This window comes from Neovison vison, chromosome 12 (genome assembly GCF_020171115.1).
Source record: "Neovison vison isolate M4711 chromosome 12, ASM_NN_V1, whole genome shotgun sequence".
In the NCBI taxonomy this organism is placed as follows: Eukaryota; Metazoa; Chordata; class Mammalia; order Carnivora; family Mustelidae; genus Neogale; species Neogale vison.
The window spans coordinates 56,278,162-56,305,384 of NC_058102.1; the positions used below are offsets into that span (position 1 = coordinate 56,278,162).

The 27,223-nt window shown below is 44.5% G+C and overlaps 1 protein-coding gene across 1 annotated transcript; it reads left to right on the top strand.

Annotated features, from left to right (window-relative positions):
• Window positions 1-18,128: 18,128 nt before the first annotated feature.
• CDKN1B (cyclin dependent kinase inhibitor 1B) lies at window positions 18,129-23,257 on the top strand. Its single transcript, XM_044227568.1, has 3 exons — window positions 18,129-19,096; window positions 19,633-19,762; window positions 21,882-23,257. The coding sequence occupies exons 1-2, from the start codon at window positions 18,622-18,624 to the stop codon at window positions 19,752-19,754; spliced, it is 597 nt and encodes a 198-aa protein (XP_044083503.1). The 5' UTR covers window positions 18,129-18,621; the 3' UTR covers window positions 19,755-19,762; window positions 21,882-23,257.
• Window positions 23,258-27,223: the final 3,966 nt, after the last annotated feature.

The window sequence follows — 27,223 nt, forward strand, 5'->3', positions numbered from 1 at the left end:
GGGGGCACCACTGTAACCATTAGTAAGAAGTTGCAAGCAGCGACGGTAAACCTAAAAGCGCAGGTAGTATTTAGGTACCTGTTATGGAAAAGATGCAAAGAAGCCTAGCCGGAAAGCCATCTGGGTCGAGCAAATCCCTAGCAGTACCTGCATGATTAAGACTGACTCTTGAAACAAACTCAATAAGGCAGCCATGCAAATTTTGAAACTAAAAAGGGAGGTAACTCTAGAAGCAATCGCCATTAAAAGCACAAGCAAATTTTAAGAGATGGTTTTAAGATGCCTTCCGAATCCGTTTCAGATGCTTTAGAAGTCCATGATACTTGGAAAATGAGAATATCTGGTAGAACTTAGTGGTGTAGATTTATGAATCTGAAAACACACACAAAGGCAGGAAGGCTGATTTTTAAGTGTCTTTATGGAGGCATTTCTATTGATGTACTTTAATGTGCTCAGAAATAAACACGAAACTGGTAAATTCAGCCAAACCTGAATCTTTATCCTAGAATTGGATAAAAGCATAGAGGTTAGCAATTTGGCCATTTTATTGCACTCTATTTGTTAAGTTTTAAGCGAAGACTTGGACTTGGGATAGAAGAAAATTTCTACAAAAGAAGGTGAGATTTTTTTTTTTTAGGTAGCATGAAATTCGGTAGAAAAAAATGTATGGATGTATGCAGGTGGGGCCAAATTTTGAAGGCTTTGGACATCTGCAGTATGGTTCACATGGAGCCTTCACCTTAAAAAAATTAGCCCCAGGGACACCTGGGTGGCTCAGTTGGCTGAGCATGACTGGGGTGGTGATCTTGGAATCATGGGGTCTGGCAGGGTAGGTCTGCGCACTGGGCACTGGAGTCTGCTAGGGATTCTCTCTCTTCTTCTCCCTCTGTTCCCCCCCCAGAGGCCCTGCTCACATGGGTGCGTGTGATCTCAGACTCTCTCTCAAATAAATAAATTAGGTGCTGGAATGTTTTTTATAATGTTCAATATGATAGTAAAATTTAGTAAATCTGGTAGTTTGGATACTTAATTACCTTTTAAGACATAGTTGTACCAAAGTCAGAAGTAACTTTAAAATCCTGCTCTGCTATCTAGAAGTACAGTCATTTGGTTGAGGAAGGTGATAACCAGTTTTCTAAGCCAGGATTGCATTGACATTTTCTTCATGAAGGAAAAGAAATGTAGATAAGGTGAATTAATTCTTTGTTCACCTTAATGATTAAGACTGACTCATAAAGACGGCTGGCTTACTTCATCAACACAATAAACAACTGTAAAAAACTGAATACTTTTATTGCATTGGAAGAGATGACTCTAATGAAAATTAAGTATGGGAATCGGATGAAGAGTTGATAAAGAACTGTGAATCCTTTGAGACGCCTGGTTTGTTTACATGTGATAAAAATGTTAGTGTAAGACTGGTAAGTGGTCAAATAAAACTTCATCTTTGTTCACTGAAAAGAAATCCTTTGATGAATAAAAGAAATTCACAAATGGATTGGTTACCCATTTAGTCTGTCATATGACTCAGCAGGAAATATACTTACCAAAATTTCCACAATCAGTAGCTGAAAAAGTGACCCATACCATTTTTTTAGCAGCATTCTGGGCACACTGTCCTGTTATTACCCTGACACTAAAAAGAAGTAAAAAAAAAAAAAAAAAAAGGCAAAAACTGCTGCCATTGTTATCCACATATTTATGTGAATCTGGGTTCTTGAATTACTGTGACCTCTAGACAAGTAAGAAATTGCTGAACAATGAATCTAATATGCATTACCAATTATTCAAAATTGGTTGAGTCAACACAATATAATCTTATTAACGGAGTCGTGGAAATATTTTTCAGGATAGATAACTTTAAACATTTTTTCAAGTATTAAATACGTATATAACAGCCAAAGTGCAGTGTTTGTGCATGGAACCTTAATGATAAGGGACTTCAAGGAAATTTTGCTGCTGCTTCTAATTCTGCAGTCTTTTAAGTGTTGGGAGTAATTCCAGCAATCCTGTCATACTTAAAGAAAGAATGTTGTCATCGGTTAGCAAGGGGGAGGAGGAGGAGAGAGAAAAGGGTGAACCTCATTTGCAAATATTATGCAAAGCCCATTGAGGACATCTTCTCTGCTGAAGCACCCTTCCTTCCGCTAGAGAACTCTGCCTCAGCCTCCCTCCCACCCCCATATTTTCATGGCTAGCTGCCTCATTGCATTTTCATCTCTGATCAGCAAAGATGCCTTTCTATTCTGCCATCCTCAACATATTAATGAATCTTCTATCCTAGTCACAAGATGGCTGCCATAACTTCAAACAGTATGTTCTCTTTTTTTCATATTTTAATTATTCATTTGAGTGAATGAGAGAGAGAACGAGCATGAGTGGGAACAGGGAGGAGCACAGGGAGAGGGAAAAGCAGACTCCTCACCGAGCAGGGAGCCCGATGTGGGAATTGATCCCAGGACCCTGAGATCATGACCTGAGCTGAAGACAGATGCTTAACTGACTGAGTCACCCACGCACGCCTAAACATCATGTTCTCATATCAAATGTTTCAAACAGAAAGAAAGAGATGTGGTAGGGGGAGGGGTGGTGCTCAGCTCTCTCCTTGTGGCCTTTCTCTTCTTATCAGGGTGAAAAATTTTCCCATATGACTTCACAGACTTCCCTTTACATTGCTCATAACCATATCATATGACTACCCATGGCTGAGAGGAAGGCCAGGAATGCATGTACAGGAAAAAACAAGTATTCTTTAAAATTGTTCACTATAAATAACAGGACTTACAGAAAACGTATAGGCTTAGGAGCAGACCCTCAAAACCTATGCAACGTTGTTACTTGAGGACAATAAAAATTACTATGCTAATAAAAAATAATACCAATTAAATCTCCACTGGCATTTGTGTTCAACTTCTTGGTTATCCTTTAGATCTATGCCGCTCAATATGGTATCCATTAGCCATGTGTGCCTCTTGGGCATTTAAATATGCTAATCCAAATTGAGATGTGCTATAAATGTAAAATATACAACAGATTTCTAAGATTTAGTAAGAAAAAAAGAATGTAAAATAGCTCATTAATAGTTTTTATATTGGTTACGTGTTGAAATATTTCACTTGTTTCTTTTTACTCTTTAAAGATGTGGCTACTAGGGGTGCCTGGGTAGCTCAGTCCTTAACCGGTTGCCTTTGGCTCAGGTCGTGATCCCAGAGTCCTGAGATGGAGCCCTGTATAAGGCTCCCTGCTCCTCCAGAAGCCTACTTCTCCCTCCCCCTCTTCCCCTGCTTGTGTTCCTGCTCTCACTATCTCTCTCTCTCTCAAATAAATAAATAAAATCTTTTTTTTAAAATGTGACTACTCAAAAACTTAAAATTGCATTACATGTCTCATATTTCTATTGAATAGCACTGCTTTAGAACATTTAACCCTGGAACACAAGCTTCCTTCTTACGCACATAGGTCCTGGAGGGCATTTGCTTCCAATTAGAAGCAGTTTCATCAAAATTAAAAATATGATCCAAAATTTAGCCTTCTCCATCAGTGGCCACCCCCCCACACACAGGAGAAATTCATTTACACTGTGCAGCTTCACCATATAAACTATTGTTGTGAAAATCTTAAAAGTTCTTAAAGATCGAAACAAGCCTCTACTTGTACTGAAGAAAGGCATTCCTGAGGAATTGTCTGCTTTTTTTCTTAAAGTTTTTATATTGCTAAGGTTTTTTACTTAATTGTGAAAAGGCTTGTTCCCTGATCACTTCAAAATGCAAGTATGCCAGGAAAAATAATGAACAAACAAATGTAATTTCTGCATTGTGTTGACATTATTTCCCCCATTTACCAATTGCATATGTGCTAATAATGACTATATCTGGCATAAAGCTTTTATGGTGGGAAATAGAATGGCCAGTAGGCAAAGAGAGAGAGAATTTCAATCCTGTATTTTTAAAGGATTGGTATATGATTATGGGCTATCTTGAACAGTGCCAGTGAACAATAATAACGGGAATAAATGACTTTTTTTTTAAGTTTTTATTTATTTATCTGACAGACAGAGGAAGCACAAGCAGGGGGAATGACAGAGGGAGAAGCATACTCTCTGCTGATCAGGGAGCCCTACTCATGGCTTAGTCCTGAGACCCAGAGATCAGATCATGACCTGAGACAAAGGCAGACACCTAACCGACTAAGCCACCCACGTGCTCCCAAAATGACTCTTCTGGTTACAAAGTTAACACTTAGTTATTTGTCCCATTTGATTAACTCAATTACCACTCCCCCCAACCAGTAAAAATCCATTGAGTTTTTAAGGCCCATTTCATTTTGTTTAAGAGATTTTTATTTATTTTTTTATTTATTTATTTATTGGACAGACAGAGACCACAAGTAGAGAGTCAGGCAGAGAAGGAGGAGGAAGCAGGCTCCCCACTGAGCAGAGAGCCCAACATGGGGCTCGATCCCAGGACCCCGAGATCATGACTTGAGCTGAAGGCAGAGGCTTTAACCCACTGAGCCACCTAGGTACCCCAAGCCCCATTTTATTTTTAAAAAAGTTTTTATTTATTCATTTGACACACAGAGAGCACAAATAGGCAGAAGGAAAGGGTGAAGAAGCCTCCCTGCTGAGCAGTAAGCCTGATGATGAGCAAGGAGCCTGATGTGGGACTCCATCCCAGGACCCTGGGATCACAGTCTGAGCCAAAAGCAGTGGCTTAACCCATGGAGTCACCCAGGCATCCCTTAAGACCCATTTCAAAAACAACCTCTGAAGCCCTCCCTGATCTCCCCTCTAAAAACTTCGTAACACTTTGTGCTATATTTTTAAAGCAAACATATTTGGCCTTGCATTAATATTATTGTCTCTTTGTTTAATTTTTAGATATAGAATAAAACTCTCCCTTGAAGACAGTGATTGTATTTTATTCACTTTTTGAAATTCCTCTAGTGACTGGCCTTATGATTCATACAAATTGTGCACACTTAAGTATTTGTTGAATTTCATTATGTTGTATCCTCTGGTTATTTAAATAATAGAATATTTTAAAAACTTAAAGTATGAATTGGTATTTGACTCACATCTCTAGTGCTAAGAAAAAGTACAACAGAAACCTCTGTATAGAATGGTATATATTTTAGATAGAGATAATAGCATTTTTTTTTTTTTAGAAAATCCAACTAAACATGTTGAAGTATGTACTGATGGGTTTTTTAATTATTTTAAATAATTATATGACTAAACCACAGTAAATATAGACCTATGATAAATCTGGACGCATCCATAGAGTGATGACTCATGTTTTAAAAGATTCTACTTTTCTTGGGCGCCTGGGTGGCTCAGTGGGTTAAGCCGCTGCCTTCAGCTCAGGTCATGATCCCAGGGTCCTGGGATCGAGTCCCACATCGGGCTCTCTGCTCAGCGGGGAGCCTGCTTCCTCCTCTCTCTGCCTGCCTGCCTCTCTGCCTGCTTGTGATCTCTGTCTGTCAAATAAATAAATAAAATCTTTAAAAAAAAAAAAAAAAAGATTCTACTTTTCTCATCTCCCTTCTTCTCTCTTTCCTCAGTGCCTTTTCCCCTTCCTCCTGTTTAAACTCCCTGTGTTTTCTTTACTTATCTAATTTGATAATCACTCAAAATAAGAAACCAACAAAGGTTGTCTAACTCTTAAATCTAAAATACCATAACCACATTTAAAATTCTGAGAAGACAGCATTCATATTAAATAATACTCCTGATGAAATGAGTAATTACTGGGGCACCTGGGTGGCTCAGTAGGTTAAAGCCTCTGCCAAATAAAATCTGTCAAATAAAATCTTAAAAAAAAAAAAGAAATTAGTAATTATTAACCCTGTCCATCTAATTATAGCATTTTACCTCCCAGTGATCAAGGCACTCAAGAATGATGATTTAATTCTGCTCTCGTCTTTTCACTTTGTTTATATAGTATGTTGACACAAATCTCATGTTGACTAGAACTCTATCAGAATGACTTACAAGCAAAAGAGAATCTACCATTTGGCAACCAGTATACATTTTTTCTAAATTTTGTACAATTTGTTTCTTGTATAATGTTCCCCATGCCTTTCCTGCTGAGCTGGGAGCCCCTCAAGTAGAGAGAGCTTGTCTTATTCGCCACTGTTGCTCATTTGTCTCTGTAACCCCAGCACCCATGTAATGCTTGACATATGATAAGTAATTAATAAATACTGAGTAAAAGAACTACAGCTTTGATCATAGAAGCATATGGTTCTGTGTGAGCTTGGTTGGGTTTAAATGTGTGTTTATACTGATTATGTGTGTTTTTACTGGTGTGTGTTTATACTGGTGATGATTGTTAAGGAACAGTCTCATTTGTTACCTTGAGTAATGTGTGGAGTAGGTGTGCAGATGTGTTCATGTGTATTATAGGAATCTTAGACATACTGCCAAGTCCTTAGAAAATAGTAAGCCAAGCCATGGGGCGTTGAAAGGGTCCCATGTAAGCAGGAATCAAAAGTTCATAATAGGGACGCCTGGGTGGCTCAGTTGGTTAAGCAGCTGCCTTCAGCTCAGGTCATGATCCCAACGTCCTGGGATCGAGTCCCACATCAGGCTCCTTGCTCTGCAGGGAGCCTGCTTCTCCCTCTGCTTCTCCCTGCCATTCTGTCTGCCTGTGCTCACTCTCTCTCCCTCTTCTCTCTGGCAAATAAATAAAATCTTTAAAAAAAAAAAAAGTTCATAATAGAGTTCTAGATGCTTTGCCATGGAAATCCATGGCCTCTCATTCCAACACATAGTGACTACAGGGTCCCTGCGTGTCTTCTGTGTCTTTCTCTTTTTACCATGACCTTCTGATTCTTACTATGCTTCCCAGTTCTAAATCTTTAGTCAGAGTGTAAAATTGAATTGCTAATTATCAGGCCCCATCATAAACCACAGCTCCTGGTCAGGAGCCCATGCCATAGATTGTAGGTCGGGCACTTTCTCTGGAGAGGGGCCACAGACTTGATGGGTTCTATGACTGCCATTTCTAAGACCCCTTAATAGAATACAGTGGGAGAGACGTGTCTGGGTGGCTCAGTTGGTTAAGCAGTTAAGCATCTGCCTTTGGCTCAGGTCATGGTCCTGGATCTAGACCCATGTCAGGCTCCTTGCTGGGTAGGGAATCTGCTTCTCCCTCTGCCCCTCCCCCTGATCATGCTTTCTCTTACTATTTCTCTCTCAAATAAATAAATAAATAAATAAAATCTTAAAAAAAAAAAAGACTGCAATGGGAGTTATCTCTTTGAGCTATAAAGAACGTGTGTTATTGGCCACTATTGGGTGCTACATACTTCGCATTTATTTCGTTTAGAGGATTGGAAGTGGACTCGTTGGAGATACAAAAAAGATTAAATGTTGTAGATTTATATCTGAAGTCAAGGCAAATATGTCACGGAGGGTATATGTGTTTGTGTATGTTAAGGGGCTGCCTTTCTGAAAAAGCTAAGTTTAGTAGAGAAGGATCAGGTTTAAGTTGTTACCTCAACCTTACACCTAATTGTGTGTGACCATAGACAAGTGACCTTTTATCTTTATTTCTACTTCCTTGCTTGTTTTATAATACTTACCTTGACTGACTACACAGTTACTAAAACACTACGCTATGATCAAATAAATGTTAAATTCAGATCAGTAAATGAGTAAGGTACGTATCATTAATGTATAAGACAATCTGAAAATGTTTAACAGGAGGAATCTATCCAAATTTAGCGTTCAATTAAATTTGGTGGGGATTAAAACTGTGTATGCTTTTTAAAAAGTAGATGACAAATACGGTTGTCATTTGTCATAGCTGCGGGCTTAGGGCTGATGGCTCTAGCCTTGTGCTGCCCTCCTGTGCTTCTTAAACAGCGCAGCAGGTCAGCAGCATTCCTGCCTGATGAATGCTCTTGGCGGGGAATTCTATCTTATTACTTACCCTCTTCTGTCCTCCTGTGGCCACTGAGGGCCTAACTGTTCTGGATGTTCCTGTTTTCTTCAGTAAAGGGAGAGATGGAAAACTACTCTGAAACATTCTACGCCAGAAAATCTAATCCCGGGTTAAGGAAAAAGGCAATAGATTGCATTTGACAATGGAGATCTAATTGGTCCACTAATATAGGAAGATACTAAGCATATTTTTGAGATTTATAGAAGAATACCATTATGACAGAGTAAGGAAGGGCTTTTTGTCAAGAATAAATAAAAATGCAACTCATTGTCCTTTTAATACGCTAAGAATTTATAATAGACCCTTACACTGTTTCTTTGGTAAATAAGACAGTATTATAGTGGGAACAGAAGATGCTGTTCTACAATGAATTTCTAAGCAGAACATTAGCCAGTTGAAATATGAGACTCACAAGCAAGGCTAATTCCGTGCTAATTCTCTTAGCACATTCTCCCAAAGTGATTCCTTTCAAAGAGGTTTAAGGAAGTTTGTCAACATGACAACTTTTTGGAAGGTTCAGAAAAGATATTGAAAGAAGCATCATGAAACCATACAAAGAAACAAGTAGAGAGAATAATCAAAGGGAGACACCTTTATAATGTGTTTACTCCCCATCTGCCAATGCTCAGACCTCACCCCTGGCCTGCTTCCAGACTAGTTGACTAATATTAGAACCTAGCTACCCTCTGCCTACATGAGGTATACATGTGTGCATATTTTATTCTTGTGGGTATATAGCAGTCAAGATTTCACATCTTCCAGTCTACCAAAACTACTCTTATCAAGATCACCAGTGACAGGGCACCTGGGTAGCTCAGTGGGTTAAAGCCTCTGCCTTAGGCTCAGGTCCTGGGATCGAGCCCCGCATTGGGCTCTCTGCTCAGCAGAGAGCCTGCTTCCCCCCGCCACCCCCACCCCCGCCTGCCTCTCTGCCTACTTGTGATTTCTGTCTGTCAAATAAATAAATAAAATCTTGGGGGAAAAAAAAAAAAAGATCACCAGCGACCTCCATGGCAGAATCCAACGGTGGGTCTTCAGTCTTTGTATTTCTTATCAGCAGCACTTGAACCATTTGATTTTTCTCTCCCTGAAACACATTCTTTAATTTGGCCTCTGGGTCACCTCACTCTAGGCTCTCTTCCACTCCAGTCTGTGGCTCCTTTCCAGTCTTCTTTGCCTAGATCCTTCTCACCTTCTTGATTTCAAAAGGTTGTAATACAGTGAGGCATACTGCTCAGGCCTCTTTTCTTCTCAATCTAAATTTACCTCCTTGGTGACCTCATCTGGTCCCATGGCTTTTTAGTCCCATCACCTAAATGCTGAAAATTTCCAAATCTGTATCTCCAACACAAACTTCTCTCCCCTGAATTCCAGACTCACATATACATCTGCTTTGACTCACCATCTCAATTTGGATGTTTATGGATATCTCAAGCTTAACGCATTCACAGTGAAATTTGTCCCTCTCTCAGCCAACCTCATTTCAGCAAAGGACCAAACTTTCCTTCAGCTGCTTAGGCCAAAAAGCTTTGGAGTCATTGTGGACTCCTCTCCCTGATACACACATTTCCAAACCTTCAGGTATCCATAAGCTATGGCTTTTAAAACACTTCTATCAATTCTATCCTTTTTCTGCTTACACGGCTACCATCCTGGTCTGAGGCAGCATGACCTCCTTTTGGATTATTGCAGTGGTCTGCTACCTGGTCTTTCTGCTTCTCTCTTGCTTCTTTGAAGTATTTCCCACTCAGCAAAGTGATCAAAGTCAGCCAAAGTCCCATCAAAACTCTCTGCTCAAAGACAGCTTATCTTAAATGGAATAAATCCCAAAGTCTTTAGCGTGGCTTATAAAGTATACCTCATCTGGGCCCCTACCTACTGTCTGATTTCATTTCCCACCTCCCCATCCCTACTCTATTTCTAGCTTACTAGTTCCCTTACTGTTCTTCAGCCATTCAAGGCACACTCCTACCTCAGGGCGCTGGGATTTGCTATTTCCTCTGCCTAGAACATAGAAAATTACATAGTCAATGCCCTCATTTCATTGAGGTCTCTATTCAAATGTCACTTTATCAATGAATTCTTTCCTTTTAATATAGCATCTGCCGTCATTACTCTCTTACCCTGGAGTAGTTTATTTTTCTTTCTAGCACTTGTAACAACATGACACACTATGCTTATTTGTTTGTGTATTGTCTGCCTTCCACACTTGAGTATAAGCTCCATTGCATGAAAGCAGGACTTTGGCTATCTTTGTTTTCTACTGTGTCCCCAGAAAGCCTGGCATCTGGTAAGGGCTCATTAAAAATTTAATGAATGAAGGAATGAACAAATATTCATGTGAACAATTATTCAGAGAGTGGTCAGGAGTAGAAAATGAGCACTTTCTCTTCTCTCTCTCTCTCTTTTTAAGTGTAACTGCATAAACTGAAGACTGAGATCATAATCAAGGGAGGTTTTCTCCTTCATGTTTTCTCAGTTTAAAGAATAGAATGTGGCTGAAAACAGTGAATTGGTAGTGAACATGTTTATTATCTCAAATTCCATGTTTTCGTCCAGAAGTTGTCCACTTACATTTCAGTCTTGGAAACTGAATAAATCAGATAAATAAATCCCATAAATCAGGTATGCAGTCACAATTCCAGTTCTTTCTATTTATTTCCCATGCTTATGAAACAAGCAATACTAGTAAATCTGCATTTGCTTACTATATTTTACTTGGAAATGACAATTTGCCTCTAAGCTGAGACGCTTGAGGTATTTTTTTTCTTTAAAGCATGACCCCACTTATCAATTTGCAACCCTTTTTGAATCCAGTTCCTTTCAAAGTTGCTACTTTTCTTTGCAGGAATTTAACTCTCATTTCCCCCAGAAACTTCTTTTTTTTTTTTAAGATTTATTTATTTGAGAGAATGAGTGCATGCGTGTGGTGAGGGAGGGGCAGAAGGAGAGCATTTCAAGCAGACCGCCCCCCTCAACCCCTCGCTGAGTCACTGAACACACAGGGACCAGCCTGGGGCTGGATTCCAAGACTCACATGATCATGACCTGAGCTGAAACCAAGTGGTGGAGGCTTAACTGACTGAGGCACCCAGGTGCCCCCTTCACCGAAACTCTTTTTATGAATACTGCATTGTAGGTAAGTTTAGGCAATGATTCCTCAGTCATAAAATTTACAAACCCACCATGTCATTGCATCTTCTACACGTGTCATCACCTTGGACTTTGGACTGCTTCACAAAAGCAGGCACGCTAGTCTTTGTGCCTTTTCTGCTCTCTTGCGTGGCTTTAGAACACTCAGCCTTCGGTCTCAGGCCTTCATCTGTGAGGAGCATAATAGCATTTGTCTCATAACTGTGCTCTTATGAGGGCCAAATGTGATGACACCAGAAAAGCTGCTTTCAAATATGTAAACTGTTGTGTTCATCAGGAACATCTTGGGTTCTGCTAACAGAAACCCATTAACAAACTAGCTTGGAAAAAAAAGGGGGGTGGGGACTGTTTTATAAATACAGGGCTGTCCACAAAACTTAAGTAGGGAGTTGGACCTCATGAGCTTCAGGATCCAGAAACTGGGGAGTCTTTGGTGGCTAGGGGTTGTCTGTCTGTCTAAAACCCATGGTCTCTCTTCTCTACCCCTCTTTACCTGTCCGTTTCTTTCTTCTGACACTCTATAGGTGATCTTCATCTGCATATCCATCATTTATGGGTCAAAGATACCTTTCTTAAAACTGCTCTTTCATTTTTAAAACAATTTTTTAAAGATTTTATTTATTTATTTGACACACAGAGAGAGCACAAGCAGGAGGAGGCAGAGGGAGAGGGAGAAGCAGGTTCTCCGCTGAGCAGGGGGTCTGATGCAGGGTCTCAATCCCAGGATCCTGGGATCATGACCTGAGCCGAAGGCAGACGCTTAACGGTCTGAGCCACCCAGGTGCCCTTAAAACAGCTCTTGCAATTCCAAATCTTCATTACCTTATTAATCCCTAACTTACAATTTATTAACTGAAGTTTCTGAGACTTTTCAGGAGAGCGAATTTGGTTGACCACGTTTACGTCACATAGGACGCCTCCTCTTTCCTCATCTGGTCAGGTTCAGGAACGGAATGGAAACAGTGTCCTGTAATCAGCTGCCCCTCAGCAGAAGAGTCTAAGGGAACAGACTCTCTGAGAAAAGAGCATGGGACAGTGAAGAAACAATGAATGTTGCATACCTCCAGTGTGATACAAACATAAACAGATAGAGAACACCTGGTACATCCTCATTCCCATGCTTCTGTAACTTTTAATCTACTAAGTATCTGATGTAGCCATATGACTAATGGCACATTTGTAAATACGGACAGGTCTCACAGAGCCCCACCAACCAAGACAACCTTTCACATTATGTTTCAGATTCATGTTTCTAATATTATCTCTGTAGCCCTCTTAACAAACATAGCCTCTGTTTTTTTTTTCCTGAGGATCGAGTTTCAATGAATATGCTGACTGTATCAAATTCTTAATCTTCCCTATTCCTTATCTCCCCAACTTCCCCCTCTATACTAATTAGAATTGACTGCAGGATGCTAGAGCAAATAGACCCCAAATGTAATGGTTCAGTGAAATAGAAATTTTTATGTTTTCTTTCAAGTCAGGGACCCAGGTTGATCACCTTCAACATGTGGCTTCAAGGACACCTGTCTGGCTCCATCAGTAGAGCATGCGACTCTTGGTCTTGGGGTTGTGAGTTCAAGCCCCATGTTGAGTGTAAAGCTTACTTAAAACAAAAGCAAAATGAAAAACATGTGGCTTCCAAAGTTGCAGTAGTAATCACCCTTATAGCCCATGGGAAGGGGGAAAGAGAGAGGCAGAAGCAGGAAGCTGATGTGACAGGTTTTATGCGCTGGACTTGGGAGACCACATACCACTTTTCCTTACATTCTGTGGAAAATACCCGATCATAAGTCCATATCTATCTGCGCACTGGGAAATTTAGTGTGGCTGGGCAACTGTAAGCCCAGTTATAATTCTGAGACAAAGGGACAAAGCAAGAATGGATCTGGGGGGACAGCTAGCAATCTGTTACCTCCTCCCTCCGTGTGACTGCTCTTCGTTAATGCATGACTCTGAAATACCTAAGTGTGAGTCCTTCAAGTCAGCCTTCATATCTCTGTCTTTCCCCAATCCCCTTTGCTCTTCAAATTACCTAAGCAATCCTACGTTTGTTCTGAGCTTTTCATTCCTTCCTCCCCAGCACTGCTTCATGCTCTTGTAGCCCTTGCTTGAGCCTCTGAAGTTACCTGAATGGTCTCCCTGAGTCAGCCTCTTCAGGCTCATACCCATCTATTGTCAGATGCCACTTCCTACCACAAAGATCTGGTTGTCCAAGACAGTTTGGGCTGCTTAGCAGTTAGCCTCTCCTACAGTGAGGCCATAATCACCACATACAAAGCATCTGAGCTATGCCTTTGTTGCTCAGGTGATTGTGCCAGATTGCCTCCAAACCTCTGTTCCCAATCCTCTCATCCTGGTCTCGTGACCCATGCTTCTACCCTCTTGCCTCGTAACCCTCAGCTTCCTTTGGATTAACACCGTGATGGGACTGTCTACCTAGCTTTCCACTTAGCTCTGTCCCTGGACACTGTCTCTCAAAGTCCAGGCTTCCCCTTGTTCAAGAGGCAAACCTGGACAGTGATCACGTTATTCACGTCACCAAAAGCTCCATGAGTTCCCATTGCTTACTGAGTAAAAATGGGGTTTTTGTTTGTTTGTTTGTTTTTTAGTATACAATCCATGGACTGCCAACTGTCTGATCCCATCCCCCAATTACCACTCCTATCAATACATCCTGATAATCTTGATATTTTTCTCCTTCTTCAAGATCTGAAGACATACTCATATATCACTTCCTTGAAGGCTTCTTCCTCCTCCCTCCTTTGGAGTTCATCTTTGTAACCTGTTCTTGCAGGTGCCGCTTTCTACCTCTGCAATTTTTTGTGCACATGGTGGCCTCCCACACACCCGATGTATACTTCCTAAAGGCAGGGGTTTTTAAGCCCCATTCTGCTGAGAACAGCTCTGTGGGGAATACCTCACATATGGTAAGAGCACATCATTCAGCTGCTTAAAACCTCCTAATGTCCCAGTGGCTTCCCATATCACTCAGTCCACGATAAAAACTCCATAGAGTCAGGGCACCTGGGTGGCTCCGTCGGTTAAGCCTCTGTCTTCCGCTCAGGTCATGGTCCCAGAGTCCTGGGATAGAGCCCCACCTCACGCTCTCTGCTCAGCAGGAAGCCTGCTTCTCCCTCACCTTGTTGCTCCCCCAGCTTTTACCCCACCCCCCCCCAGCCGTGTCAAATAAATAAAAAACAAAAACCATACAAAAACAAACAACAACAACAAAAACAAAACACAAAAAACCTCCACAGAGGCCTAGATGGTCTTGTGTGGTCTGAGTTCCTGCTACCACTCTTCTGGCTATTCCTGGAACACATCATACAAGATCTCACTTCAGAGGGTTTGCATTTGCTGTTCCCTTTATTGGGACACCCTTTCCCCAGCTATCCACACAGCTTGATTTCTCAAGTCCTCAGGGTTTCTCCCCAGGGCCACTTCCTCAGTGAGGCCTTTCCCGGCCACTCTGGTCCCTTTAGGACCTCACGGCCCTCTCTTTGCTTGCCCCTGCTCATTCTTTCTCTAGAGCACGTATCACTTCCTTACATAGTCTATCTTTCCCTCCTGTATTTTTGTGTTTATTTTTGTCTCCCCTCTTCCTAGAACGTAAGTTTCATCCTCCTCTAAATCTGTTTACTGCTCTATCTGCAGCGCCTAGGATAATGCCTGATATATCCAAGGCGGTCCTTAAATATTTGTCGAAAGAGAAAAAGAATAAGCAAATTAGTAGAAGGTGCCTAATAAATATTTGTTCCACTGAATGAAAATGTCAGAAACAGTGGACTGTGAAATTTTCTCAAACTCTGAAGGTATGTGGGTTTCGGAGAACAGCGAAATTGAGCAAAAGCTGCCTCATTATAAACATCCTTGAGGAAGGATTAAAATTGGGTTACTTGTGGTGGGAGGGGCTGCTGGGCCAGGAAACTAGTACCTTCTCAGAAACACGGGGGAGGAGGGTGCTGCAGGCCTTCCCCTCACTGAGAGGACCGCATCTGGGAGGCGGGCTCGCCCTACCTCCGCATTTGGACACTTGACCACCACACAGGTGTCTGAAGTTATTTTGGGGTCTGCCTCTCGGTGTGTGAAGGACACGGAAATCTGGGCTGGCCTACATGACACTGCTCCGTTCTAAGGAGAAAACTATCCGGAGTGAAAACGACTTGCAAAAACCCCGCTCAGGACGAGATTCTGGGTCCTGGGGAAGCAGAGCCCATTTTAGAGCAGTGCGAGTGGAACTTTCTGCATTCTACCCAAGCTCCGCCTTCGTGCTGTTTTTCTGAGCGTTTCGCCGCGGCTTACTCTGTCGCCCCCGAACGCTTTCCGCAAGAGGATGGCGCTCGGATGTCCACATTCCCTCTTCCCCTGCAGACTCTGTAGTATTTTTTTTTTTTTTTCCACGCTTCGTCGCTACTACAGCAGACGCCTGCCTTCTCATTATTTACCCGCACCGATCTCCGGTGCCTGGACTGTAAACAAAACACTTTAGATCATGGCAAGGTCTGTGTAAGCACAGCCTTTCTGCAGGCGGCCCGTTGTCTTAAGGTGGCGTGACTGTGACTCGTTTACTTTTCAGGATTAACAAAGCCACAAAATGGTGCTCCTACATATTACTGAAGAAAGATTCAGGGTGCGTAGGGGGTGGAAATGCTGATTTTTTACTCTTATGGAAGATATTAATTCCATTAATAAAATCCAACTCTTGCGGTATGTTGGAATGGAATGGAATACCTCCATTTACATATATGTGGTACTTTATTCCTACATGTGAATTTATGCTTATATATATTATAGAATTCCTGTGTAGGCTAGCAATTAGGTAAAAATGTCAACAATGACCTACTTTCAGGAATAGGGTATAAATTATGATATCGAGGCCTACCCTAATTTTCTCATCTTTCTCCCCCCTTTTCCAGCCCAGTAAATTAAGTAGTGCATTCGACGTGGAAAAATAGAGACAAGACCTCTCACTCAGGCTCTCACAGGATCAGACAAATATTTTGTTAAGCAGGTAGGAAGTCCTGACTTTGAAACAAGTTGGGGACACTGCCTCTCTTCTCTCACTGCTTTCTGGGTATCACCCTTGTCCTTTTGGAATCTGCATTTTAGTTGAACTAGTGCATAGTGATGGGAAAAGCCAGTGACAGCTGCATATAAATATCAGTGACCACAGGCCACATCAAGGAAACATCTGCAGGCAGCCCAGGGAATGAGCGGGAGCCATTTTGAATCACTTGTAAGAGAGGAGGACCTGCAGGCTACATACAGCCCAGGCGAATGCAGACAAAACCTGAACCTTTAGGGAGGAAAGAAAGAGAAAATGAACCAGCCTGAGAGGAGACCTGCCTCTAGCCCCCGGTCTGCTATCAACTGGCTAGGCATCCCTGGACAGGAAACCTCTTCTGCTGTCAGTTTCCTCAGTGGTATAAAAGAGAGGGTTGAGCCCCAGTGTTGCCTGCTCTGACATTCTGGAGTGCTGAGATGAGCGAGGCAGGCCCCCACACAAGTGGAACACACAAACAATATGTGGTTAAGAAAACAAGTTAAAAATCAAACTCACCTGTGGCATAGGTACATTAAGAAAACATTGGTGCTGTGTACGATTACAACTGAGGGAGATTAGTTTCCAGTAAAATGTACTCTGTCCCAAACCAAGATTGTATGTATGGGGATGCCGTGGGGTGGAGGGAGACAGCAGAAGAGCCTTTGAGCTCGGCCTCGGATAGGACAGCCCCTCCTCCGCCTACCGTTTTAAGTCCCACCACCCTGCGCAGGATCCTTCTGGTAGGTAATTTCTAGCTGCAAAGGGGAGCCGAGAAACGCCCAAGTAATAATATCAGACGTGAGGATATGGTTGTGGTAGGTTTTATGAATCATTTCATAATCTGGACTTTCAGATTACTTTCACCCTTCAACGATTTGTAGCCGTCTGTCTAAAGGCATTCCCTTGCATCTAAATTCTGTTCTGGGAAGGCAGGAGCAGTCAATCTGGTGGGAGAAAAAAGTGGAGGAAGGAAGGGGCTGTTGTATTTGGCGGCGGACTCAGGTAGAGGAAACTGCTACAACCCCAGGAAAGAATCGAAAAATGAAGAGGAGACGGAGTTCCCACACGCAGCCCCTGTCAATGGCTTTAACTGTGCTCGGGAAGCCAGAAGCTGCGTCAGGGGTGTAACCTCGCTTTTGAAACCGAAGTGTATCTGAGACAGCTACCAAGTTCATTAGGGACTTGGGAGACCAGCGGACTTCTTGATCTTGAAACCCTTACTTTTATTGAGGGAGACCTTGGGTTCAGAATACATTAAAAGTGCTGCGTCCACGTTCGCCTCGGCTTCTTCCCCAAACCCCCCGTTTCCCTAGAAGAGCAGAGACTTCTAGGTTCAGAGTGAGCTAACCAGGGCTCACCCCCAGCTGAGGCACCCAGGCGGGGGGGCTCCTAGCCCCTCGGAGCAGGCTACCCTGCCTCCCAGCACTGCCAGAGGTGAGGGCCCACCGGCGAGAGCCCAGCTTGGGGGGCAGAGCTTCCACAGCCTGCGTCCGCCCTCAACGGCCCGCACCCCCCAGGCTCGGCGACCGCGGGGAAAACAGGATCGCCACCAAGGCGTAAACCGACCGCCAACCACCTTGGAGATCACGGGATCCTGCCCCTCCGTCCCCCACCCCCCGGCGAGCAGCGGGCGCGCCAGGCAGCGCCGCGCGGGGACCTGAACCCGAGGCCCCGCCGCCCCCGCCCCTCCTGCCCCTCCTGCCCCTCCCCGGCTTCCCGGCCGTTTGGCGAGTTTGTTTGTCTCGTTTTTAATTTCTCCGAGGCCAGCCGGAGCAGGTTTGCTGGCAGCGGCACACCTCCGGCAGTCACGCGACCAGCCAATCTCCGGGCGGCGCTGTCGGCGGCTGCGCGCGCGGGCGGGCGGGGAGGCGGCGCGGCCGCGCGGGGCCACCTTAAGGCCTCGCTCGCCAGCCTCGGCGGGGCGGCTCCCGGCGCCGCAACCAATGGATCTCCTCCTCTGTTTAAATAGACTTGCGGTGTCAATCATTTTCTTCTTCGTCAGCCTCCCTTCCACCGCCATATTGGGCAACTAAAAAAAGGGGGCTCGTCTTTTCGGGGTGTTTTTCTCCCCCTCCCCTGTCCCCACTGCCTCGCCGCTCCGCGACTCAGACGCCGGCAAGGTTTGGAGAGCCGCTCGGTTGGCGGGACCCGCGGGCTCGCTGCCGCCCGGGCTTGGACGGGCTTTGCCACCCCCTCCTCTCTCCACTCCCCTCCCCTCCCCGCCCTCGAGCTCGCCGGTACACTTGATCGGCGGCGGCTCTCGGCTGCCTGGCCGGGGCTTCCCCTCCCCCTCCAGCAGAGCCAGCGCGCCCCTGACGCTCGGGCAGTTACTTGTCGGTGTTTGTTTCTCTTGGCTCCGAGCGCGGTCGCAGGGCTTATAAGAGGGGTGCGGGCTGGGTCGGGGCGTTTTGTTTTGTTCAGTTTTGTTCTGCGAGCGCGCGCGCGAGGCGGTCGTGAAGACCCGGGAGGAAGATGTCAAACGTGCGGGTGTCTAACGGGAGCCCGAGCCTGGAGCGGATGGACGCCAGACAGGCGGAGTACCCCAAGCCCTCCGCCTGCAGAAACCTCTTCGGCCCGGTCAACCACGAAGAGCTGACCCGGGACTTGGAGAAGCACCGCAGAGACATGGAAGAGGCAAGCCAGCGCAAGTGGAATTTTGATTTCCAGAATCACAAGCCCCTGGAGGGCAAATACGAGTGGCAGGAGGTGGAGAAGGGCAGCTTGCCCGAGTTCTACTACAGACCCCCGCGGCCACCCAAAGGCGCCTGCAAGGTGCCGGCGCAGGAGAGCCAGGACGTCAGCGGGACCCGCCAGGCGGTGCCTTTAATGGGGTCTCAGGCAAACTCAGAGGACACACACTTGGTAGACCAAAAGACTGACACGGCGGACAACCAGGCTGGCTTAGCGGAGCAGTGCACTGGGATCAGGAAGCGACCGGCCACAGACGGTAATGACCCTTCCCCAAACCGAACATGTCCGTCTGTCTGTCCGGCCGGGGCACCAGTTTGACCTGCTTGAGGGTCTTCACCTCCGCTTTTTTTCCCCCAGAGCATTCCGATTTAGCTTTCGGGGAGCGAACTGCCCTAATCTTAGGTTTTTATTAAATGCAGTCCGGCTGACCGCTTGTCTGGTGATGGTTTTTAAGTCAGGAGCCCCGGGGGGTAGTATCTGACCATTTCTCTAACCGAAAACATCGCAGTGCCTTCCCGCTAGCCAGCGGTAGGTCTGTGACTATGCAGGGATGTTTATCAGCGGCCTCCCTCTAGGCAATGGAGAGAGAGCTTTGGGGCGTAGAATACACTTTCTGTTATGTGAAAACAACCTCATTTTGTGCCCTTAAAGGCCACTGGGTATGACGGATCCAGGATTGTGGGTGGAGGTGTGGGATTTTCATCCTCTGACTATTGTGCCAACTTCTGTCAGCCATTGTTTTCCTAATAAAGGTTGTGTGTGTTCTTTTTTAAAACTCCCTCTTGCCCTTAGATTCCTCTCCTCAAAACAAAAGAGCCAACAGAACAGAAGAAAATGTCTCAGACGGTTCCCCTAACGGGGGTTCAGTGGAGCAGACGCCCAAGAAGCCGGGCCTCAGAAGACGTCAAACGTAAACTGTTCGGTGGGTTGATTGCTTGCAGCACGTAACTGACACCCCGAATTGGGTTTTCATACCCTGACATACCCGATCTTAGTGGTTGCTGGCACACTAGAGCTTGTGGGTTTTTGTATTGTTTATATTTTGGGAAGTCAAAAAGTAGGAATGGGGAAGGTTGGGAATCACTGGTGGGGATACTGTAATTTTTGCACAGTTTCTACATCCCGAGATCATTTTTCCTTGAAACACTGAATAACCAGAGCAGGTGTCCTAGCCAATTACTTATGACCAAAGACTGATGAGTAGGAAGGTCCAGTCCCTCTGAATCCCACCAAAACTTGTTGGGAACAATAGGTTCTTTCCCCCATCTGAACAAGAACTGGGATATGCCTCAGTCCCACTTCATGAGAATTCATTTCCCAGAGGTTCAAGTTGACTCAGTAACAGATTTTGAGGTATATGTGGGAAAATGGCAAGTGATTAAATTTTAAAATTTGAGGGAAAAGTTAGGTACAAATGGCTCATATATGGTGAATTCCGTTAACAGTGTTAATAGAGAGGTATATTACATTCTTTTATTATTTTCACAAACTGCTACTTTCTGTTTGCTTACAAATTTGGAGAACAGGAAATGAGCCCTGTGTATTAAAAAAAAAAAAAGGCTGGGGGGGGGGTGCAGCGGCGGGGGGGGGGGCAACATAAAATGGAAAAATGCTAAGGTCCCTACAGAATTTTCTGATAACACTGAAGTTGCAAAGCAGAAGTTAAGTTAACTTTGTTGGATTAAGCAGTCCAGGCACAAGTCAGAATATGTATACTAATAGTCTCATTGTGCTAGAACAGGATGATTGGGATATTTGTAGGGAAAACGGGTAATAGATAACAAGGGCCACAAGGGTAGATCTACCTTAGGCAAGAGAAGTGGAGATTTTTTTCCATCTACTAAAGTCTGATCAATATGAATAGTTAATTTGAATATTTGAGCCCTCAACTTTCCACAGATTGGTTATCCATAATGATCAAAGTGTATATGTTAATAGTTTGAAAACTTCATACCTTCGAGGACCATAACCTCTTCCCCAACCCTAAACACAGTCATAGCTTCGCACATAAAGAGATTTCAGTAGATGTTACTAATTTTTAAAATTCTCATTTATAAAAAGGTAAGAATAAAGAACATAGAGATTAAGGTGAGATTCTAGTTTGTTGTGTTTTTAGCTCATAATATCATATATATGATTTCTTCACACCTATCTGACATTTTTCAGAGCTTATACAAAACATCCCTGTAGAATCTCTATTTTATAGCTATATATGAAGTGGGAAAATTGGATTAAAAAATTTCCTGAAGCAGCCTTCAGCTTGGGACTTGTGGTTTTTGACCTGTAGCCTGGCTCCTCAGATGAGCCACAGTGAATCACACCTACTGAATTTTGATCTGACCCCATTCTGACATACAGAGAGGCATTTGTTAGTAAATACTGCCAGTTCAGAGAATACTAGAAATAGTAATAAGAACTTGTTCAAAAGCATTCATGTGTGTATTTTGCATATGACCAAGAAACTAGAATATTTAGAATTTTTCTTTGGCAAACATTTATAAGTTATAGGCCCAGGTGTTTTTTAAATTTAGAAGATCTGATACTGTTAAGTATTACAGTTTCTTAGTTTTCCTCTCCTTACCGTCTTTGACCCCAATTCTCTAGACCAGGGTTTCTCAACCTCTGCACTGTTGGCATTTTGGGCTGAATAATTCTTTGTTGTGGGACGCTGTCCTGTGCATTAGTAGAATGTTTGGCAGCAACCCTGGCCTTTCCCAACGGATGCCAGTAGCACCCTCCCCACCCCCAGTGTTAACAACCAAAAATGTCTCCAAACATTGCCAAATGTCTCTTGGGGGGCAAAAATGCCCACTAGTGAGACCCACCGCTCTATAAACAAGAATACATGACACAGAGGAGAGTAAAAAGCTAATGAAAGAAACATTGGATGGAGAGGACTATAGTCATGAACTTTTAGTACACACTTTTCTCTTCTGTCACTTCGATATTTCACAATTAAGACAGTGACAAAATGATTCCTGTACTTCATTGGTAATGCTATTCTAGTGCTGTTCTCCTAATTGTTTTTTTTTCTTTTGCAGAATTAAGAGCACGTTTCCTTGTTTATCAGATACATCACTGCTTGATGAAACAAGGAAGATATAAATTAAAATTTTTTAATACATATCGCTGACTCCATGGAATGGACATCCTGTATAAGCACTGAAAAGCAACAACACAATAACACTAAAATTTTTAGGCACTCTTAAATGATCTGCCTCTAAAAGCATTGGATGTAGCATTGTGCAATTAGGTTTTTCCTTATTTGCTTCATTGTACTACCTGTGTATATAGTTTTTACCTTTTATGTAGCACATAAACTTTGGGGGAAGGGAGGGTGGGGTGGGGCTGCGGAATTGGCATGGGGGGTACCTTATGAAGAGCTTGCTTCCATTTAGAGCAAGGAGTAAAATATTTGACTTGCATGGAGAGAAGCAGTTTTGGGAAGGGTTTGAATTGTTTTCTTTAAAGATGTAATGTCTCTTTCAGTGAAAATTGATACTTCATTTAAAAAAAGCATCCGAATTTGAGCACCGGTTGCAAATAATGGCCAATTATTTTTACATGAAGCTTTTTCTCATTTGGGAGCTCTGATGATTCCATATATACTGGCAAATGGCTTTTTTTTTTTTAACAACAGCAAAAAAAAAAAACCCAAAACCTATTCTCAGTCATCCCTGCCCCCTCCCCAGTTCCTCTTAAAATTGGAATTTACCAGTTAATTATTCAGCAGTTAGGTAATCATTCCAGGTAATTCTGGGCAAAAATCTGGAGTATATGGGGGAGTTCTGAATGCTCAGAATTGACCATCTAATTTTTATCAGGTTTGTTGAGAAATTTTCTTAATTTTTTTGGACTTTGGGCTATGTAGACATGGTCAAAATAATTCCAAATCCTTGGATATTTTTTAAAGATCTGCAACTTCACATAAGAAAAATAATGAAATAATTTTTAATTTAAAGCTTCTCATTCTATTTGTTAATCTGTCCAAAGGAAATGGTATTTTTAAAGAAAAGTGTGTAGAGAGAAAAGCACACGTGGAATTATTGAAATGGATACTACATCTTTAAACAGTATTTTTACATTGCCTGTATATGTGTATGAAACAAACAATTTGAAGTGTACCTGTGTACATAACTCTGTAAAGACACTGAAAAATTATACTAACTTATTTATGTTAAAAAGAGATTTTTTTTTTAATCTAGACCATATACAAGCCAAAGTGGCATGTTTTGTGCATTTGTAAATGCTGTATTGAGTAGAATAGGTTTTTTCCCTTCTTATGTTAAATAATATGGCTATGCTTAAAAGGTTGCATACTGAGCCAAGTATAATTTTTTGTAATGTGTGAAAAAGATGCCAATTATTGTTAAACATGAAGCAATCAATAAATAAACCTTCCATAGCTATTCATTGAGTTTAACTGTAATGTGCTTTATTAAGCTTGAGGTATTTGACCTGGCATTCTAGTCTTACACAAATATAATGTGAAGTGGCAAATATCTTGATAATTTAGGCCCATGTCTGCGATGATGTTTATGTGGCTCTGAATGTGGTAGTCACTATTTTCCACTACGTTCTGTATGAGTGAGCAAAGCTTTAGACATGTGAAGTGGAAAAGCCACATTTTCATATAAGTAAGATTGTCAAATCTCTCATTAGTTCAAATATTTAGGTCTTAGAGGTTATGTGTCAGAATCAAAAATTTTTACGTTAAGTGTAGGCTGGCTGATCACACATTTGCAGGACTGAAAATGAAAGTAACATGGTGACTTCTCTAAATTGTGTATTTACACATGGAAGTGTTGTGAGAAATGAGAGCAGTTGCTTAGACCATGTAGTGTACACCTCTTGTCCAAAGTATTAAGATACATATAGGTCTTTTAGAAATCGGCATGCATTCCACACTAATTTAAAACAGTTATTCTTCAAATTAAACTGGTCATGACAAACTCCTCAAAGTTGAACTTTCCTGGTGATAATCCACACAACCTAAAACTGGTTCATCTGAATACCACATCTGAAGGTTTGGGGCCCATATCCACATGGCAGAGATAGATTTTTTCTTTTATTTAAATAAAAAATTTAAACAAGGCCTTTTAAAGTCAAATTTCCAAAAAACTGATTTCCTGTTATTTCACATTCTCTTAAAAATGGAGCTAAGGTGTAAAAGTAAGTTATTTTTTCTAGGCATCTGCAGATGGTTAAATTGCAAAAATCTGAATTTGGGTTAAACGGTTACCCTCAAATACTTGCATTTACATTTTCGCACCCCAAAAGGGACTCTAAACAAGATAGTTTGAGCTTATTTTGACCTGAAGTTGCTTTAAAAAAAAAAAAAAAAAAAGCGGGTGGAGGGGGGTAGGTCGTCTCTTTGCTGCTGCCGGGAAGGGGAAAGAAGGTCCTTTGGTGGCTGGGCTACATCTTCCAAGTAGGTATTATTTTAATTAAAGGCTAAAGGTGTTTTTATGATTCTATTCAAAACACGCAGATGGAGTGGGTTTTTTTTGTTTTTTTTTTTCAGAAAGACACAGAAAGCAAGAAAACAATTCAAAATGGGGAGGAAGGAATGGAGAATCAGGAAATAATGAAATAAAATTACTTTCTAAGCCAAAAATCGTACTTCAAAAAGTCTCTGACAAAAGAAAAAATCCTCTTAATTGCTGCCTGTACCCCATTTTCCTTTCCTCAAAAGGCATCTTTAATGTGAATTTTTAGAGACTGCGTTTTAGGAGTTCTGGGCCAGGAAGAAGTGGATGCTTGCCGCGCCAGGCACGTTCACAGGAACGCAGCCCCCGAGTCACCGGGTCAATCCTTTCCACGTCTGTGTCAACTCTCCAAGTGCGTCCCCGATATTCGGAGCGTCCTCTCCCCGGCCCCTGACGGCGGGGCTCGCCGCGGGCGTCCCTATGAGGGGATGCGGCCGCGGGCACCAGCCACCCACCACCCTGCTGCCCAGGCCCGTGCGTCGTCCTCTCTCCAAACTGCCCCGGAGCCCCGTAGCCTCCCGTCCCGGCAGCGGCGGGGTCCGGCGGCTGGCGCCCCGGGACGAAAAGCCCATCGAGTCTCACCGCCCGTCTGCCACTTGCAGCACCCGCGCCGCCGGGGTCACTGCGCGCAGTTCCCGCGCCCCGGGAGCCCGCAGGCCGTGCACGGCGGCTGCGCCCGGGCCCACGCAGTGGCGCGGGACGGTTTCTCACCAACTTTCCTCCCTCATCATCTCTCCTCTGGTCTAATAAAGAAGCGGAAGCCCCCCACTTCTTTCCACAGTCATACCCTCCACACCAGCACCTGGCCAATTCTAGAGCGGTGGAGGGATCTGAGCGACGGGGAGAACCTTTCCGAGTCAGTGGAGCATTCGGGGCAGCAGCCTGCTCCCACTCCCACCCTGGGCTCCAATGATCCGCAGCCCCGCGCATTTCGAAAGGGTTCCCGGCTCGCGGGGGGCCAAGGAGGACCGCAGCGGCGCGCAGGAGGGGCCGAGCGCCACAGCCGCTTGCGGGGTCGCTTCCAACTTTGCAGCGGCTTTGCAAAGTCCACACCCGCCCCCCCCCACCCTCTCAACACGCATCCCCAGCTGTCCGGCGCGGAGGACTGGGGCAGGGAAGAAATGGGGAAATGTGGGGCCAGGGGCATGACTGCGGGACGTAGGGGACCGTGGAAATCCGCAGGACTGGAGCGGGGCGCGCGGCCTTTCAGGCCACGGAGCGCCCACCGCCCCAGCCGCGCCTAGCGACTTTTCCTGGCGGCCGGGAAACGCTGCCTTCGCCATTTCATCTTCATCATTGTGAGCGTAGACACTTGCTCTTCATAAGTTTTTTTTTTTGGATTGAAAAGGTGTTTTAAATGCACGTCTAGGATCTCCAATCTGCTTTTCAGAGTGTGGATTTCTTTTTATTAATTTGCTATCTTTCACCTGGGCCACACCCAAAGCCCGCTCCCCTCCCTCTCCGCCAACATTAAGGTAAAAATCCTGCAGAGGAACTTGGAGAGGGGGGGCAGGGAAGGAGGGCCCACAGTCCTGCCAAATTCCCTCCGCCCACCCGGGGTCGGGGTGGGGGGAACCTCCCGGATCTCGGCTCGCGTGGGGGTGGGGTGGGGTGGGGTCAGCCTCAGTCGGACCCTGCAGAAGCGAAAGTGTAGTATTTGCACGGACGCCAAAGTCCCCGTGCGGCCGCCCGCGTCCCAGGTCTGTCTCGCGTGGGAACATACAGTAGGCAATTATTAGAAAGCGAAAATACAAAAAGAAACCGGTGCGTTTTGGGCGCGAAACGTCGACGCGCCTCAAAGGAACGCGAAGAAAAGGCAAGGAGAAGGGCGCGCGGCCGGGACGCGGGGCCGGGGGATTGCATCATTGCTGCTCCCCCTCCAGAAAATGGGCTCCGAACCGCGCCGACCATCATGGCGCTCAGGTCGGGCCGCGCTTCCCGCGCGCCTTCCCCGAGCGCTCGGGCCGCGGGCACTGAGCCCCAAACGAGCGTTTTGCAAACACCCCCCCCACTAACTCGGGCGCCTGTTCCCCCACCCCCTCCTTCCTTTTGTGTGCCCATGTATGTGAGTGCGTGCGTCCGTCTGAGTGTGGGTAGGACTAGAGAACTCGAAGATTATTTCTTTTCCTTTTTTTTCCCTCCCTTGCTGGTGGTTGTAAACTTGATTGGCATTGGCTGCGCCCACTGACCCCTGCGCGGAGTCCACTGCAGATTTAAGGTGGATCCGAAAGGCTGCGGCTTCAGGCGGAGTCTCGCGCTTTAGCCGGTTTGGGAGGAAAGGGAGGAAAGGGGAAGGGGAAGGGAAAAAAAAAAAAAAGGTCCCAAACCGTGCGCCCGGCGCGTTTTCCCGAATCCCCTGCGGTACCAGCCCCCGCGCCCCCCCAAGCCCGGCGAGCTCTTACTCCGCCCACCTCCCGCTCCTTCCCCATTGGCCGGCGGGGGCAGTTTGAATTTTTTCTTTTCTTTCTTTCTTTTTTTTTCGGATGCTTGTTTTCTTGTAAAAAATACAGTACCCCACCTCGTACTATGAAACCCACTGCGGCGGCCTGAGGTGGGGTGTTTTAGCTGGTTTGGGGGAGGCCGGGGCGGAGGCGGAGCATCTGTGCCAACATTTTGCCCCGAAGTGCCGTTGATATTGTACTGGCGGGTAGGGGAGCGTGGGGCCGCGGTAAACAAACTGAGTAGCTTCGGTGGGGACAGAGATGTAGTATAAAACGTTAATGGATGTCCAGGGCGCACCGTTTCGCCGGCTACTGGCCAGAGGTGCTAGGGAGTTGCTGACAGGAGCCCGGGAGAGGATGCACCTTCCCCTGCCTTGGAAAGGTAGACTTGGGGAGGGCTGGGGTTGGGGGTGAAGTTGGTCCAGTAAAGAATACCTCCTCACAAAGGGGTGG